The sequence below is a fragment of the Castanea sativa genome, chromosome 7 (assembly GCF_040712315.1).
Source record: "Castanea sativa cultivar Marrone di Chiusa Pesio chromosome 7, ASM4071231v1".
NCBI lineage: Eukaryota > Viridiplantae > Streptophyta > Magnoliopsida > Fagales > Fagaceae > Castanea > Castanea sativa.
In genome coordinates this window covers 42,685,340-42,701,565 of record NC_134019.1, presented here as the reverse complement: position 1 = coordinate 42,701,565, position 16,226 = coordinate 42,685,340, and the positions used below count along the sequence as shown (strand labels likewise).

General features: G+C 33.8%; 1 protein-coding gene and 1 long non-coding RNA gene across 2 annotated transcripts; both read right to left on the bottom strand.

Annotated features, from left to right (window-relative positions):
• Positions 1-6,375: 6,375 nt before the first annotated feature.
• Positions 6,376-8,133, bottom strand: LOC142643000 (uncharacterized). Its single transcript, XR_012845788.1, has 4 exons — positions 7,991-8,133; positions 7,327-7,361; positions 7,092-7,165; positions 6,376-6,650 (listed from the first exon to the last, which is right to left on the bottom strand). It is a non-coding gene; the product is annotated as an uncharacterized LOC142643000 (long non-coding RNA).
• A 1,148-nt stretch (positions 8,134-9,281) lies between these two features.
• Positions 9,282-12,968, bottom strand: LOC142644491 (disease resistance protein RGA2-like). Its single transcript, XM_075819087.1, has 2 exons — positions 9,567-12,968; positions 9,282-9,296 (listed from the first exon to the last, which is right to left on the bottom strand). The coding sequence occupies exons 1-2, from the start codon at positions 12,846-12,848 to the stop codon at positions 9,282-9,284; spliced, it is 3,297 nt and encodes a 1,098-aa protein (XP_075675202.1). The 5' UTR covers positions 12,849-12,968.
• Positions 12,969-16,226: the final 3,258 nt, after the last annotated feature.

The window sequence follows — 16,226 nt, the reverse complement described above, 5'->3', positions numbered from 1 at the left end:
GTGCTTTTTTAGGTTGAAAAAGTGGAAATAAACAGACACTAAGAGTTCCTTCTAAAATGCTACTCTTTTATTACACAAGGTTCGTTGTCCAGTAGTTTTAGGGTTCTTGGCATGTGGTAAGTGTTATGTTTGAATATTTAAAGGATAATGGCGTGACACTATCATTGCCTGAAATCACTAATGTCTTGGGTGGGGTTGAAGTTGTAGTTTTAACATACATCTTAATTCACTTAGAGAAACATATGCACCTATTTAGGCCCCTCAAGTATTGGTTTTTTAGTGGATAACTCTATGATAATGTCTGGGTAAGATCGTCACAATTTATTAGGTCTCTCAACCTTTTACTTCAATAATAATAATCCTACCCTTTTAATCCTCTATGGAGTAAATTTTGCTTAGTTGACAAAAGCTCTTATACTAAATTATTGAACAAAGACCGAATAAAGACCTTTTATTTAAGAGTCCGGTTAATATATATCTTAAAGGCATGCATTAACAAATCTATTTTTGAAAAATTTTTATCGAGAAGCTTTTTTAATTCTCGATAAATTTTTTTTCGAAAATAGTATACTATTGTGTGCCTTTAAGATACATGTTAGTAAAATCTTTTATTTAAAACTTTACTCTTTGAATTAGAACACTTGACTAATGGAAAGCCTTGTGTGGGCTCCCACGTATGACACACATACTAGACTCATATAACACGACACAGCAAGGCTTCATACAATCCCAACATGCTAACTTTTACGGGACACACCAACTCTATGACACTACTGACACTAAGATACTTATTTTGACTTTGCTTTACTTCACACTCTAGAACACTTGGAGCTTTATAGCACACGCTTCACTTCACGGCTTCACCTCACTTCACACAAGTATTTCTCTTCACTGACACTTCACCTTATTCCACAAATCTCTCACACACCTCATTACATCTATTTATACTAGGATGTATGTCGGTTAAGAAACCGACTTGAAGCTTGTAGCTTTCTCCTTTTTATTCGCATAAATTAATGCCTTTCTCCAACCTAGACATCTTGTAAATAATGGCTGATGAGATTAACTTATGCAAAGGAAGCTCTTAGAGAATTCCAGAGAGAAAGATTGCATGAGAAATTCTAGAAATTTCTAGAGAAAGAGAGAGAGACGGTGCCTGAAATATGAAATGCCTTCAACTAGAAGTCACTGTTAGCATTTGTTTGGCTACTTGGTAATTGCCATATATATATATATATATATATATGCACGCGAGAGTAATGCCAAATTATTAACAAGTACAAAAATTTCTAGGCTTGGGCCAAATTTTTTGCACTTCTTCATTCTCCTTTGCAAAATAGTTTTAGGCTTGGGCCAAATTTCATCGTCCTTTTCCACCAGAGGCAGAGTAGGTAGGGGAACAACATGACTACCTAGCTTAGGTTTTAAGGAAGATACCGGATGAGTTTTGGAGTGAAATGGCAAGAACAGCTTATAAGCCACTTCTGCTTCTAGTTGCTAGTGATTTGTGCTTATAGGGGCACTAATCTAAGGAACACCCAATCACCAGCAACACACTCTCTATGCTGCTATAATATTATGCTTGAGAATAGCCTCCCTGGTTCTCAAGTGAGCATCTACAACCTCAAGCTTTGAAGTTTGAATTGAAAGGAACATATTCTATCAACATAGTTGAAGCGTAGAAGTTGGAATTGTACCAAAACTCTGTAAAAGGCAGCCATGTTCATTGTTCACCATTGCTTGCAATGTTCACCAGCATAGCATCTTGGATAATGCACCACTCCCTTGTTAATTATTTCAGTTTGCCCATCTGTTTGTGGATGATAGGCAGTAGACATTGCAAGAACAGTACCTGTAGCTTGAACAACTCCAGTGAAGGTAGAATCCCCTATCACTCACTATGGATCTTTTTAATTAAAAACAAAAAAACAAAAATTGTGGTAAATTCAATTAAACATTGATTCTAAATAAAATTATGGCCCAAAAATAACATTATTGTTCTCTAGACAAACCAAAAATTAACAAGTTAAACTATAAATCCAGTCTAGGAGATTAACCAAAAAACAATTACAAATCAAAACAAAAAAAACAACTCAAATCCCTAAAATTTTTAGTTTTACCGTTGCTCTGCATCTTTGATTCTTTCTCTCTGCTCTCCGCCTCTCCTATCTCAAGGCTCAAGCAAGCTTTCTCAGCCTCTCTCTCATTCCTTCTCTGATTCTCTGCTCTCCGCCTCTCTCAACTGCTCAATGCTCTGCGCCTCTGCTCTAGGTTTTATGCGTTACTGATTTCTGCGTATCAGGTATTTGGGCGCTTGGCTTTCAGGCTGAAAGCTTTAGGCTTTCTATTCATTGTATCTGTTAAGATAAAAAGATTGGGATTGGGCCTGCCTCCTGCACGTTTTTTTGGGCCTTCAACTTCAAGGTGTTTTTTTTTTTTTTTTTTTGGGTTATAGATATAAGATGTTAGATAAGATTTGTCTTGTGGGTAGGTCTTATTAAGAGCATCTTTAGCAACTGATCTAATTTTTTTGTACGGTCTGAACAGTGAACAGTGATATTTAATTTTTACTTACTTATTTTTTCAAATACACTTTTCAACAGATTCTCTATCCTTTTCTCCATCTCTTTTAAATATTATTTTTTCATTCATTCTTTATTCTTTTTTTAACTACATATCTTCCAACATTTTTTAGTCAATAGCTGATTATTATAATAGCTAAAAATGTTTGAAGGATGAATAGTAAACGCTGCAATGTTCTCTACTTGTAGAGAAGCACTGTAGTAATTCGAATCTAAAAAATGGAGAAGGAGAAGCTGTTGGAGTGGGTTTTTGGGGTGTTTTCTCTCTAAATTGGCTTTAAAGAAGCCATTCGAGATGCTCTAATAAGTCTTGTGTTATGGGTGTGCTTAAATTTTTGTTATGCTTGTGCTTCTTTTTCTTTTTTTTTTTAATTTCAATCTTGTGTTTATATATATATTAGGTAGTGGTAATATATTGAATAAGTCTTTATTTATGCAGGTTGAGATTGCTAAAAATTTGTTATTGTTCGGTGAAACTACAACAATACTTTTTATATAATTAAGGTTCTATTTCTCATTTGCTCTATACTTGAAAGTTATTTTTTATTTTAGTATTTATAAATATATTGTTTAATTAGAAATATCTATTAGAAAATATGCATCTGGATATGAAAAACGTAAAAAAAGAAAAAAAAAATTAATTGAGTCTCAAAAGAATCAATGGATAAATTTGTTATTAGTAATAAACAAAATACAACACAAAATTTAGATGAAAATATCACAAATGAGCAAGAAATTCACTAAAAATAGTTAGAAGATAATGAAATGATACAATTGCAAGATAACAATGATGTTCAATTTTGCAAGACAACAAATCTTGATAATGAACTTCAAAATAATTTAGAAGAAAATGAAAATAATGAGATGTTAGAAGAACTTGAATACAAAAATTTAATTAGTCAATTTGCATATCAAAATGCAAGAAAAATAGATTTTAAATGAAATATATCATAATATATAAATCTTAAATAAATATTAATTTAATTAATATATACGTATAAAAAATGTCCTATTTTTAATTCTCGTCTAAGGCTCCAAAATGTCTAAGGCCGGCCCTACATGGATAATTGAGAACCCTTTGTGACTGTTGTCTCCAGCCATGAAGGCTGTGATAGTGCCCTTGAGACTTTCATCTTTTCTATAATCATCTTTCAGTTCATTAATCCATGTACCTTAGGGAAATGATATAAGGAACAGCACTGTTGCTTCTTGAGTCGCTTCTTCTTTTTTTGAGTAATAGGTCTCTTTGTAGTGGAATTGTTGGTTCTAAGCTATGAATGTGCTACACAGGTTAAACTTTGTTTGTTTTTGTTTCAAGATAATGATTATCCCCAAATAATTATCGTTTTGAGAATTGTATTTATGTGAGAATTTTGACATGTAACCAGGATCAATTAGAGATACTCATCAAAGTCCAGTGTAATAATTTTTTTTTTAATTAAGTAAAACTTTATTAGAAAAAAGATGGAAAGACATAAAGTGTGTACTAGCCCTGCTAAAAGAATACAACTCAAAAGGATAGAGGATCAACAAAATCAACAAAAGACATGGAGGGGATGCCACCTAGAGCCTATTCTTGAGGCAACAGATATCCTTAGCCCCTTTTGATGCTAAAAAATAAGCTTGCCATCAGGTAGAGCATTGAGTGAGGTCTATGACATGTAAGCTGTGATTTATAGTTGAGAAAAATTGTAGTCGTAGTCGTTTCAAATCATTGAGAGGATATTTCTATGCCCATTAGTTTTTAACCTGAATAGCTTAAGTTAATTGTTCATTAAGATCTTAGGTGCAATTTAAATCCGGTGAATTTCCTGTTGGGCTGTACTATTTTGCATGGCCACCATTTTAATAAGTTGGTTTACAATCATGGTTTTATTGATTACAATGCCCAATGAAATTTAAACAGTATATATGTGAATTTTTTTTTATGTCATTCATAAATATTCTCTTATCATCATAGCTTCTTGTGTGAAGTGCCAATTTGGATACTGCAAACAACAGGTACAAAATCAATTCGAAGAACTGTGCTTGTAAAGTGAAGATTATTTTCTTGGTTTTGTGGCCCTGTAAGGTATATTTCCAAATAACTTGATACTAGCAAGGACCTTTATTGGTGACTTTTGAAATGCTTGATCATTTCAGAAAACCACAAAGAACCTCCAAGAAATAATTTACTGAAAATGAAATCTAATGAATAGTAAGCAATTATGCAAAATACCATTTAAATTAAAAGACAAATATTAGTGAATGTCATTATTCTTAGCAGTTTGTGTTACATCTAGAGCTTCATATCTAAGTTACTACAATACTACTTGTAGCAACTAAAGCTCACAATATAAGTATATTATTATATGAGGCCAAAACTTATATTATCTTCGAACTCCCCTTAGCCTTACAAAGTCTCTTAACAAAAAAAATTTTGTATTGAATTTGATTTCAAAGGATTTATTCAAAATTATTTGAATCAAACCTCACAAATTAGAAAGAAAAAATAAATGACATTACAACATTGTAGCTGATTAATATACAAATAAACTACCAATTTAACATGATAAATCACTATTAGTAATTTAGAAAGCAAAAATTACCAAAATTAAAGTTGTTACCCATTTAACCTAAACCTAAAGTTGTCAAACACCTATTAAAAAATAGCTATTGATATAAAATATTCAGTAATTCCTTCAACACCGCAAGTTGTTCATGCTATAAAAACTTTGAGAGAATAACATAGGAAACATCTTAAACTCTTTCTTGTTTGGATCCTACAAAACAATATAAATATATATATATATATATATATATATATATATATATATATATACATAGAGAGAGAGAGAGAGAGAGAGAGAGAGAGAGAGAGCAATGGATACAGAACATGCCATAAAAGAGAAAACCAATTACAATAGTGTTGGAGGCAAAGTAAAAGATTAAAAAAAAAAAAACTGAAGAAGCAAGCGGTTTGGCTAGCATACCAGCTAGTTAATTTATATCAAAAGACATAAAAATCTTACAATCAAATCGAATTCATCTTAAAAGTAAAATAAATACATGTGGTACAATTAGATGACACTTCCAGTAGGAAAAGATCAGCAGCATGAATCATTTTCTATGCTCCTCACCAGTATGACAAATGAAATCATTTGATAACTCCATATGCAAGTCGTCTGATAAATAGAATATCCTTTGGATGGAAAAGAATTAGGATTTACTCTAATCTATTTGTTAACCAATTGAGACTGATTTCATAATTTGAAAGGAAATATATAGTTATGTCAATTACATCTAATTAAACCCGAAGGTGCACTTTCTCTTGGTATCTGAAACCTGCTTCTAGACAGTACCGTTGGAAGAAAGCTTTTATGTTTGCTTGCACAGAAATTTTTTTTCCTATAGGAAATTTCCACATATTTCTAAGACGAACAAGTATCGACACAAGAGTTCAGGTAGAAACAAAAGAAATTTGTTCAGTAGAATTGTGCAAGGGTCTCACCTTCACCTTAAAAGCAGATTCTTGCATGGGCATTTAAAGAATAAGTTGTTAAACGGAATATTTCTTCTGTGGACTTGTGCTCAAATCCATTATCATCAAGACAACAAGCTCCACTACCAGGAAATGTGAACATAATTGGAAAACATATTTAGAAAAGAAACCATGCATGAAAGGTCTTTTTTTTCTTTTTTCTTTTTTTTTTTTTTGTAACATGAAAAATGTGTTATTTGTATATGGGCATTGGTTATAAATTTTTATTTGGTTTCCAAATTTTTTAAAAATTTTAAAAAAAAAATTTCTCTCCATTCAATAGATATTGTTATATAGGATTCACTTTGAAAGATTTTTGACCACCCGTGAATTTCTATGCTTGATTCAAATGATATTTCATAGATTTCATATAGTTAAATTGTCCATGGCTAGATTATAACTTTATGGCATGCCAAGTATATGCAAGAATGTAAGGATACTTAAAAGACGAGTATTGCATGCTTACAGAGTAGAATCACCGAAGAAACAAACCTTGATCAAGGAAGTCCTAAAAGCCATCTGATTGAGAAGATCACACTTTTTTTGCCCTGTACCAACAGCAAGTCAGTCTAATATGAATAATAAAATTGACAATCACTTAATTCTTTTTTAGTAAGTTGTACCAATCACTCAGGCACTATGAACTGATTGCTTTGACACTAAGTTAAGCACATACACATCTGGACTTTAGAAGAAGAGAAACTAACAAACATTAGGACTCACAACATTGTTGTAATTGACAAGTTTGTCCCAGGTAAAATATTTCTCATGATAGTTCTTTTAAGTAAGTAATTTTTAAACTGATGCTTTTAAGTACTGTTATGTACATAGTAAAAAAAAAATTAGAATAGGAAAAACATTAAAAAAAATTCACCACAAACTTTTTTAACTAGTAAAACAACTACACTAACATAAATATTTGCAATCTTTTGAAATGAACATAAAGCTTATGTTTCACAGGGTTGTTGAGAAGTCCAAGAATCAGTTACCCTGAAATTAAGCTCTAATTGAGGCTAGGTAGTAATCTTGTTGCTGACACCAAGCTGCAGTGTTCATCTCCAACCTATCAAAAATAAGTTTGAGAATTAAATTAAAAAAGGAAAAGAGAGGAAAATAATACTTGTTCTACAGTCTTGCATTCACATTTCCAAAATTTATATAAAATTAATATATATATATATATATATATATATATATATGTAGCCTGCAGCAAATTCCCATTACCTGCTAGTATACTCATATTTTCGAAATTCAAGCTCCTGCATACAGAATCCAATAACTGATCACTAAATCTAAAACAAAAAGGAAGAATGAAGGGAGCCAGACTGGTATTTGATAAATTCAAAGTGAATTTAGAAAACAGATACATGAATGTAAGAAACAGTGGAGTTAAATCCCTCTGACCAACTGACACCAGATCTCAAGTTTTTTTTTTTCTTCTTTTACCTTATTTTTTCTTTTCTTTTTTTCAATAAATTCAAAATATTGGAATTGTGAAGCATATGCCAAAGTGAATGATAAAGTGAGATTTTTTACATTTTAAATAAGATATAGAATAAAGCTAGGGATTGAACTTAGGATCTCGTGCTCTAAGACCATGATAAATTACTAATTCTCCCAAAAGCTTAAGCTATTAGGTAATGGTGAATTTAATCATTTAGCCATAATTCTAACAGTGAAAAACAATTCTTTCCTTCCCCAAAAACAATAATGAGATAAAAAGTAAATAATTGATTATAGTTATATTGGAAGAGAATATCATAATTACTAATTCTATGATTCATATAGTTAAAGAGCGAAGCACATTACAAAGTAGAAAGCATCAAACTGAGAATCATGGCCAATCTGTTTTGCTTAAAAATAATTATAGCGAGTTAGTAATTTATACCTGATTAGCTTTGCAATATTTCAATATGAACAAAAGACTGATGCGCACATGATGAAGACATCCTTGAAAAGGAACAGCTCAAACAATTAATGTCAGGCTGTGATCTTTATTCATGCCAAACTAATAGATATAAGATTCACCGCACATACTTTTATTTGTGGCTACATAATTACAGTACGCATTCGCTATGGAGCATCACCAACTCTTGTCTGTTTTTATATGCCACGTTTTTTAATATTCTGCACACAAAATCAAATGGTGAATAAATTGCTTCTACTTTTAATTGAGGGAAACAGATTTTAATTGAGGGAAACAAGAATAAGTTCAATACTTGATTAATATAGAGGATTGAATTTTAAAGGAAAAAGGACCTATAGGAACATTCTGGACCACATCATCCTTCTGCAATACATTTAAATCTCTGTATTTCTGCTGTCTTGGACCATTTCCCACCAATTTCTGCCTGGCATCATTCCAATAAGTGAGGAACAGAACAAATAACAAAGTTTCTAATATTATGTTTATGTCAGTTTAGTGTATAGAGAAGAACTCTGCATTTGATGAGAGAATTCACAAGAGTAAACAAACAGAGGATTAATGCATCTTTCCTCTTGGGTGTGTGAATCATATCTAGTATTTTAAATCTTATGTGAGGGAAAAAAATAATAAACACTAAACAAGATAATCACCTAAGCTGTTAACTAGTTGCACTTGTCCATTATCCATAAGGTTCCGGATATGCTCAGATATTTACACGTCATTTTTTTATAAGCTTCCAATTTGTTCCACATCCAGGATTGAATAAAGTGAGAAGTCATCACAACACACAAACAATGAAGGAATTAACATCATTAGCATTTGAGCTTCTAAGAAGGATTAGGATTAATAATTAATGTGTGTGAAAACACTGAAGAAGAACCCAGTCATCCCCTCCCAACTCTGGGAAGTGAGCAATGTTATATTGACCCTATCTGTTCCCTATTGCTGACTTCGTAATACTACTGCTTAGATTCTTTGATTTGGAAGGAAATCGATTAATTCAACCACCATAGTGTTGAATGTCACAAATCAGAGAAATCAGAAATGAATAACAATTGATAGATGAGTCTAACCAAGTACCTTAGCTACATTAGCTTCCCAAATCCTGAAAGTATCCAAGCAATGCATCCCATCACCATATTTCCACAGAATATATATATATATTTTTAATTCTTCTGCTTGGCCCGAAAATACTGTTAACAGAACACAACATGTACTTTAACGTAATTAAAGTAGAGCACAGGAACAAAATTCAACAGTTTGGTTGCTGACAAATTAAAAATTTATGATTTTTAAAACTCAACAAAACCCAAAGCTTCACTAAACCGAACCCAATTCAATTATATACCATGGTTGAATATATTGGAAATCCAAAAAAAAAATTTATAAAATAAAAGTAAATACAATAAATAAAATTTTAAAAAATTTTTAAAAGGTTTTATTAGTTTGGAAATCAACAAAACCTAAAAAATAGGATTCCAAAAATTTTATTTTGTTTCCTTTGATTGCACCAGAGGATTGAGATTAGAGAATGTACCTTAGAAAAATCAATGAATTCGCATGTATGGTTAATATTGGGAATGTGAGCAATATTGGACCAATCCTCACCGGTTCCTTTTTCGCACCTTTTTTCTAAGAGAGGACAATCTTCAATTTTTAGCCTTTGTAAAGACCTAAGACATTGCAATCCATCAGGAAGTGATGCCAAATTAGGGCATCTATCAATTCCAAGTGTTTCAAGTGATGTGAGCTTGCTAATCCACTCCGGCAAAATCGTCAAACTGGGACAGTCTATAATGTAGAGGTCTTGCAGGTTGGTAAGATGTTGAAGACTTGCAGGGAGAGACTCCAGTTTCGGAAGTTCTTGGAAAGCCAAAGAACGGAGGGAGGTGAGATATCGCACAGCTTCAGGTAGAGATGTTAGTCCAGGGCAACACCAGATATCTAATTTCTTGAGAGACATTAGATTTGACGGCCAGTCATCTAGCAGAGGTACTTCATCCTCTCTAAAAGACACAGTCATAATCTTTAATTTAGAAAGAGGGGATGAGGGGGGCAGCAACGAAGCCATTGCCATTGTCTCTTGCAAAGGCACGAAGCTAACATTATACAGATATAAACTTTCTTCAAGATATGGAAATAGAGGCATGGAAGTCAGATTAGGACAATCGAAAATATCTAAATAAGAAAGACAAGGAAATGAAGGCAATGAGTGGTGATGATGATCTTGCATTGATGCACTCCTCCACCATCCCTTCAGCTTAGGGCAATATTCGATTGAGAGTGACTTCAACAATGGGAAGAATGGTGTTGACGACCCTGTGGATGAAGCAGGTACCTCCTCGCTTATATCACCATCTGACATGTACTCCAAATCCTTCATATGAAAAAGCCGTAGAGATTGTAGAGAGGGGAGTTGAGATAACCGTGGCAAATGTTGACATCTTTCACCATTGAATATATTTATTTCAACCAGATTGGCGAGCAAAGAAAGCCAACTAGAAAACCTCACTCCCCCGTACCCTCGCACCGACAAATATTTGAGATTTTGATGTGGTTGGAGGCCATCTAATGACTTCTCATCGTCATTATTAATATTACCTTCTTGATCCCATCTTAACTTCAGCTCTTCAAGATGCTGTTTTCCACTTATATTTGCAGCCTTGCATTCTGAGTTAGCATCCTCTAGTCGCTCCAAATGTGTGATCTTTAGTGTTCCTCTGATGTTGTTTAGCTGGTTTAATTCGCCTAGGCCACCAACGTGCTTGGAGGTGGAAGAAGAGTCCTTGCTCACAACAAATAATGGTAATGTTTGAAGACAAGTCAGTTGCCCTAATCCACGAGGCATATTATTCAAAGCACCACATTTCTTGTCATCAAGGTGCCTGAGGTTGACTAACTCTTTTATGTCTTTAGGTAATTCTTTAAGACTCCCGCATGAAAAGACTTTCAGTGTTTGCAAATTCCATAGTCTAGTAATAGCTTCAGGGAGAGTGATAATACTGCTTCTAGAAAGATCAAGGTATTTGAGATGTATTAAGTTCCCTATAGAATTTGGCACCCTTGTGATCCTCAACCCACCTATACCTAATGCACGCAAGCTTCTGAAATTCGAAGTAATTGTATTCAACATTGACTCATCTAGCTCATTGAAGTAATTTGATGTTCGAAGAAACGTACGTATTTTTTTTACTTTAACCAATAAGCTTAAAGTCTCATTCAAAGAGGAGCGAATAATACATGGACAAGATACATGACGAATTTTTTCATCAACATCAACATTTTTGCTGTCCCTATCAACGTGCTTGCAGTCTACCATTGCAACCAATTCTGCAAGATCATGAATTAGATCATGCATTTTGTATTTTAAATTTCCAAACTCGTCCTCTACTTCTTCAAAGAAGGACCTCCAAAGCAGATTCTTGAAGTACTCATTAGCAACCTCCTCTAATTGTTTTGTGTTTGACAATTGGATAAACCCTTGTGCTATCCATAGTCGCACCACCATTTCCTTTTCTATCTCACAATCTTTTGGAAACACAGAGCAATAAGCAAAGCAACTCTTTAAATGTGAGGGCAAATTATCATAACTCAACTTTAGGATTGGAAATATGTCATCCCCGGGTTGAAGTATATTTGTAAGCACATTATCCTTGACACGTGACCATTTAGGCTCAGTTTTGTCTAAGCATAATACACTTCCAATGGACTTTATGGCAAGGGGTACCCCCTGACATCTGACTAAAATTTCCTTTCCAATTTCTATTAGTCTAGGATTGTTGGTCTCTTCTCCTTTTCTAAATGCTTTTTGTTCAAATAAAGACCAAGATTCGTCTTCAGAGAGACCTTTAAGGGTGTATATTGAAACTGGACTTGTAATCTCAGCAACCAATTTGGAACGTGTTGTCATTATAATCTTACTTCCCTCTGCACCACCCATTAAAAGACGCTTCAATTCATCCCATTTGTTATGACTTTCATTCCACACATCATCCAACACAAGTAAGTATTTCTTTTTATCAATATTTTCACGAAGATCCTTTTGCAATTCATCCATATGAAGGTCTTCTGGCTTCTTACAAGCAGCAGAAGCAATTATTTTTTCAACAATAATTTTCAACTCAAACGCATCAGAGACACACACCCACATTTTTAGCTCAAAATGTTTATCAACGTTCTCGTCATTGTAGACAAATTGAGCAAGTGTGGTCTTTCCTAACCCACCAATTCCCACTATGGGAATAACTGAAAGATTCTCTTCATTATTAGGCTCCAATAATAGTTTTATGATGGCCTCTTTATCACCTTCTCTCCCAATAACTTTTTCATTAGGTACAAATGAGTGAGTCTCTTCCCTCTGCATATTCAAGCTATAATTCTCTGGCGGGCTTACTTTCAAGTTGAAGTCTCTGTTTTCTTTTGCAATGGCATCTAGCTTCTTCCTCATCGCCTTTATTTTACCACTCATCTCAATACGAAAAGCAACTTGATTTGAACTTGAAAAAAAAGTGCGTACCTCTTTTTTGATTTTATTCCCACTCATTGCTCTTCGCCGCGAAGCTTCAGTGAAGAATTCACCCAGCAAGTCATCAGCATCATAAACAACATCCTTGAGCTTCTCGAGCCAGTCCCTGACTTGATGGTTGTGGTTTTGCTGCTCTGCTGCATCCTGAAGTACGGCTTGGATTCTGGAAACAGCGCTCTTGATGTTTTGAAGCTCATCTTTAACGCCCCAGAGCGATCCAATCTCCTGGAAAATCTCAGATCCCAAACTTTCAATCATTTTCCGTGCAACGCCAAAGAGGATTGCTTCGGCCATTTCTTCTTAGTTGACAAAAAGGAACACTAAAAGTAAAAAGAGAGAGGAAAGCTGGAGGGTGGGTGTGAAACGCTTCAATGTTGATGAAAGTAAGAGGAGGACCGAAACAACACACTGGAAAACCGTGTCGACCAAAGTAGCCCTTTTATTTATTTATTTATTTATTTATTTTTATGAACAAAAAGGGCTTGATTGTGTGATTCTAAGAGCATCCACCTTCATTTTTTTTAATTCTATCTTATTTTACCATCTAAAAAACTACTTTACCAATTATACCATACCATTTTTCAATACCTCAACATCAAAATTTTTATTTTTCTATTCTACACATTAAAATAATATATCTTTAATATAAAATATTTTTTTCCTTTTTTTTTTTTCTCAAACCTATCCCCACTGAACTTTTCACCCCTTCTCTTTCAGACTCCACATGCCGATCTACAAAAAAAAACCCACACGCCGATCAACGGCACAGCCACCAGGTCGGCGAAGCTAAAAAATCACCCCGATCAACGGCACAGCCACCACAACACCGACCTTCCAGAGTCCTCCTCCACACAACTCCTCCAACATCCAATCGGCGAAACTGAAAAAAAAAAAAAAAAAAAAAAAAAAAAACCCACCACCTCCAAAGAAACCCACGCCGATCTCGAGCTCCGATTTATACCAGAACCCACAACAAAAACCCACACGCCGATCTGGAGCTCCGATTCATACCAGAAACCCATAAACAAAAACCCACACCTCCAAAAATCATACCAGAACCCACAACAAAAACCCACACGCCGATCTGGAACTCCGATTCATACCAGAAACCCATAAACAAAAACCCACACCTCCAAAAATCATACCAGAAACCCATAAACAGAAACCCACACCTCCGATTCATACCAGAAACAAAAAGTTATACCACGCCGATCGGAGCTCCGATTCAAACCATCGGAGCCATCCGCCAACCCATCGGAGCCATGCGCTTCCACCGTTGAGCAATCCCACGGGGTTCTTGAGTCTGAACAGTGAGAGAGCAGATGAGAAAGAGAGAAGGAAGAGAAAGAAAAGAAGAGAAATAAAGATAAGGAGAGAGAAACTCCCGGGGTAAAAGTGGAGAGAGAGAGAGAATTAAAAAATATTTTTTTTTTATCCCATTAGCTACAGTACCATCTTACATTTAAGATGGTACTGTAGCTCAATTGTATATTTTTTTACAATTGTTGCAAACTACAACATTCAATGGAGCTGGACCTTTTGGCTGAATTGTAAAAAAAATTGCAAAGAAGGGCTCCATTTGCCACATTCATTGTGGATGCTCTTAATCCGGCCCATTTGAACCTTTATAACTCTTGGTGTGGGATACCCTTGCGTGTGTGAGGGCTGTTTAGGTTGTGGCGTTTGTGAAGCAATCGACTTGAACCAGATAACTTTTAGACTTGCAAGTATGACCCAGTTTAAGACTCCTTCCAACACACCACGCTCCATATTACCTCTTGTCATTGAAGCTAAAGCCTAGGTAATTGACTAACTATAAAATAATATGAATGCATGCCAAGAGTCACAGTGGAACAAGTAGATGAATAAAAGGAAATAGGTTTAATCAAGCACTCATTAACAAGACCCTATTTGTTATTAATTTTTTTGGGGTCATTTTGTTTATGAATGTAATTAAAATTTAAAAAAAATAAATAAAAAACAACAACAATTAGGGTCCTATTAATGGGTGACATAATATAATATCGCAATAACATGAAGTTGTTTGTGTTAAATTGAATAAATATCAAGGATACAATAGTATTTGAGAGTATATTATAATTGTTATATGAAATAGAAAATAGTTGAAGTAATACATTCATCCATGCAGTTTTGGTGTTGGCGTGTGAGTGGATTCCCTTATCTCTTCTCTCTTCCCCTATATATATATGTGTGTGTGTGTGTGTGTGTTTCTCAACACACACACACACAAAAAAAAAAAAAAAGAAGTAATACATTCATCATCATAAAAGTTTATAATTGCATGAACATTTCCATCACAATTGTTCACTTAAAGTAACAATTACAAGGTAAAAGAACACCAATAATAAAGGAATATTAGTAAATAACTAAATATAGCAAATGACGTAGAATTTTTATTTTAAATACTGATAAAAGAATTTTCATCCCTATGAAGCTGGCTTTCTTGGATGTTAGAGAATCAAATTGAAACAATTTCATAAATTTGACTTTTTAATTGATAAAACTTTTTTTTTTTTACTTTATATAAAACATGGTATAAAACTGCTTACTATAACTTCTTTTTTTTAAAAGGAACTATAACATTTTCTAAACGCTACAAAAAGAGAGTTTTTTTTTTTTTTAGAATAGAAAAGGAGTTTTGTGCACTGAATATTGAATTTATTTTAAAAAAATTATAAATGGTTTAAACTCTTGTCATTTTTATATAATTTTTTCCCTATGGTCAGAAATAGAGTTAAAAAATCTTGGGCCGTCTGGAGCCGAATGCTCGTGAACCTCTTGGACTTCATTAGTCTTGGGCCCTAACTCAAATAAAGTCACCAATGTTTGACTGTTGAGCTCTTATTTTTATGGGCTTGCTACTAAGGACTTGGACCAAGTCCATTTGAAAATGATCTGAAAGCAAGAAGAACCAAGGAAGTTCTGGTGCAGCCAAGAAGTCAAGCAAAAATATCTTGGGTGATTCATGTGTATTGTTAAGGAAAGAAAGGATAACTCACCTTTTCAACTTTTAGTATTTATACTTTTCACCCTCCCATAGTTCTATATTCTAGAAAGGCCCAAAGAATAAAATAACTTTGCATATAAACCCTTACATTTATACACTTAATTAAACACCAACAACTATATATCTAATAACTTAACCACTTAATGTAATTTTGTACATACTTATACTTCGTAACACTTCAGTGTAAAACATCCCCGGTCCAAATCTTCTATCTTATTCTTCTTACTTCACTCTATACTTCACAAATAAAAATATACCCCATACCTATTTATTTTATTAAATACTAATTTTATGTCTTTTATTATTTCAGTTACCTAAAATAAATAAATAAATAACCCATCATATTCCTACTATCCCACCACCACTTTCACTGGAAGCCTCCAATGAAACTCATCACTCTTCCACTTTTGTTCCTCCCAAACCCATGAAGAAGATGGCAACTAGAGCAAAACAAGCTTTCTAGCGAAAAATATATGGCCCCAATATGGTGGCAACCCATGATGTTGTTTGGTTGCACCAATTTGGGTCAAGGTTATCGCAGATGGTTGCAATGAATGGTTCATGACATGTTGATCTTTGTAGGTGAGTTATTGAGATCATGGTTGGACTGTTTTGAACCCAAGGTACTAGTTTGGATCGTTTTA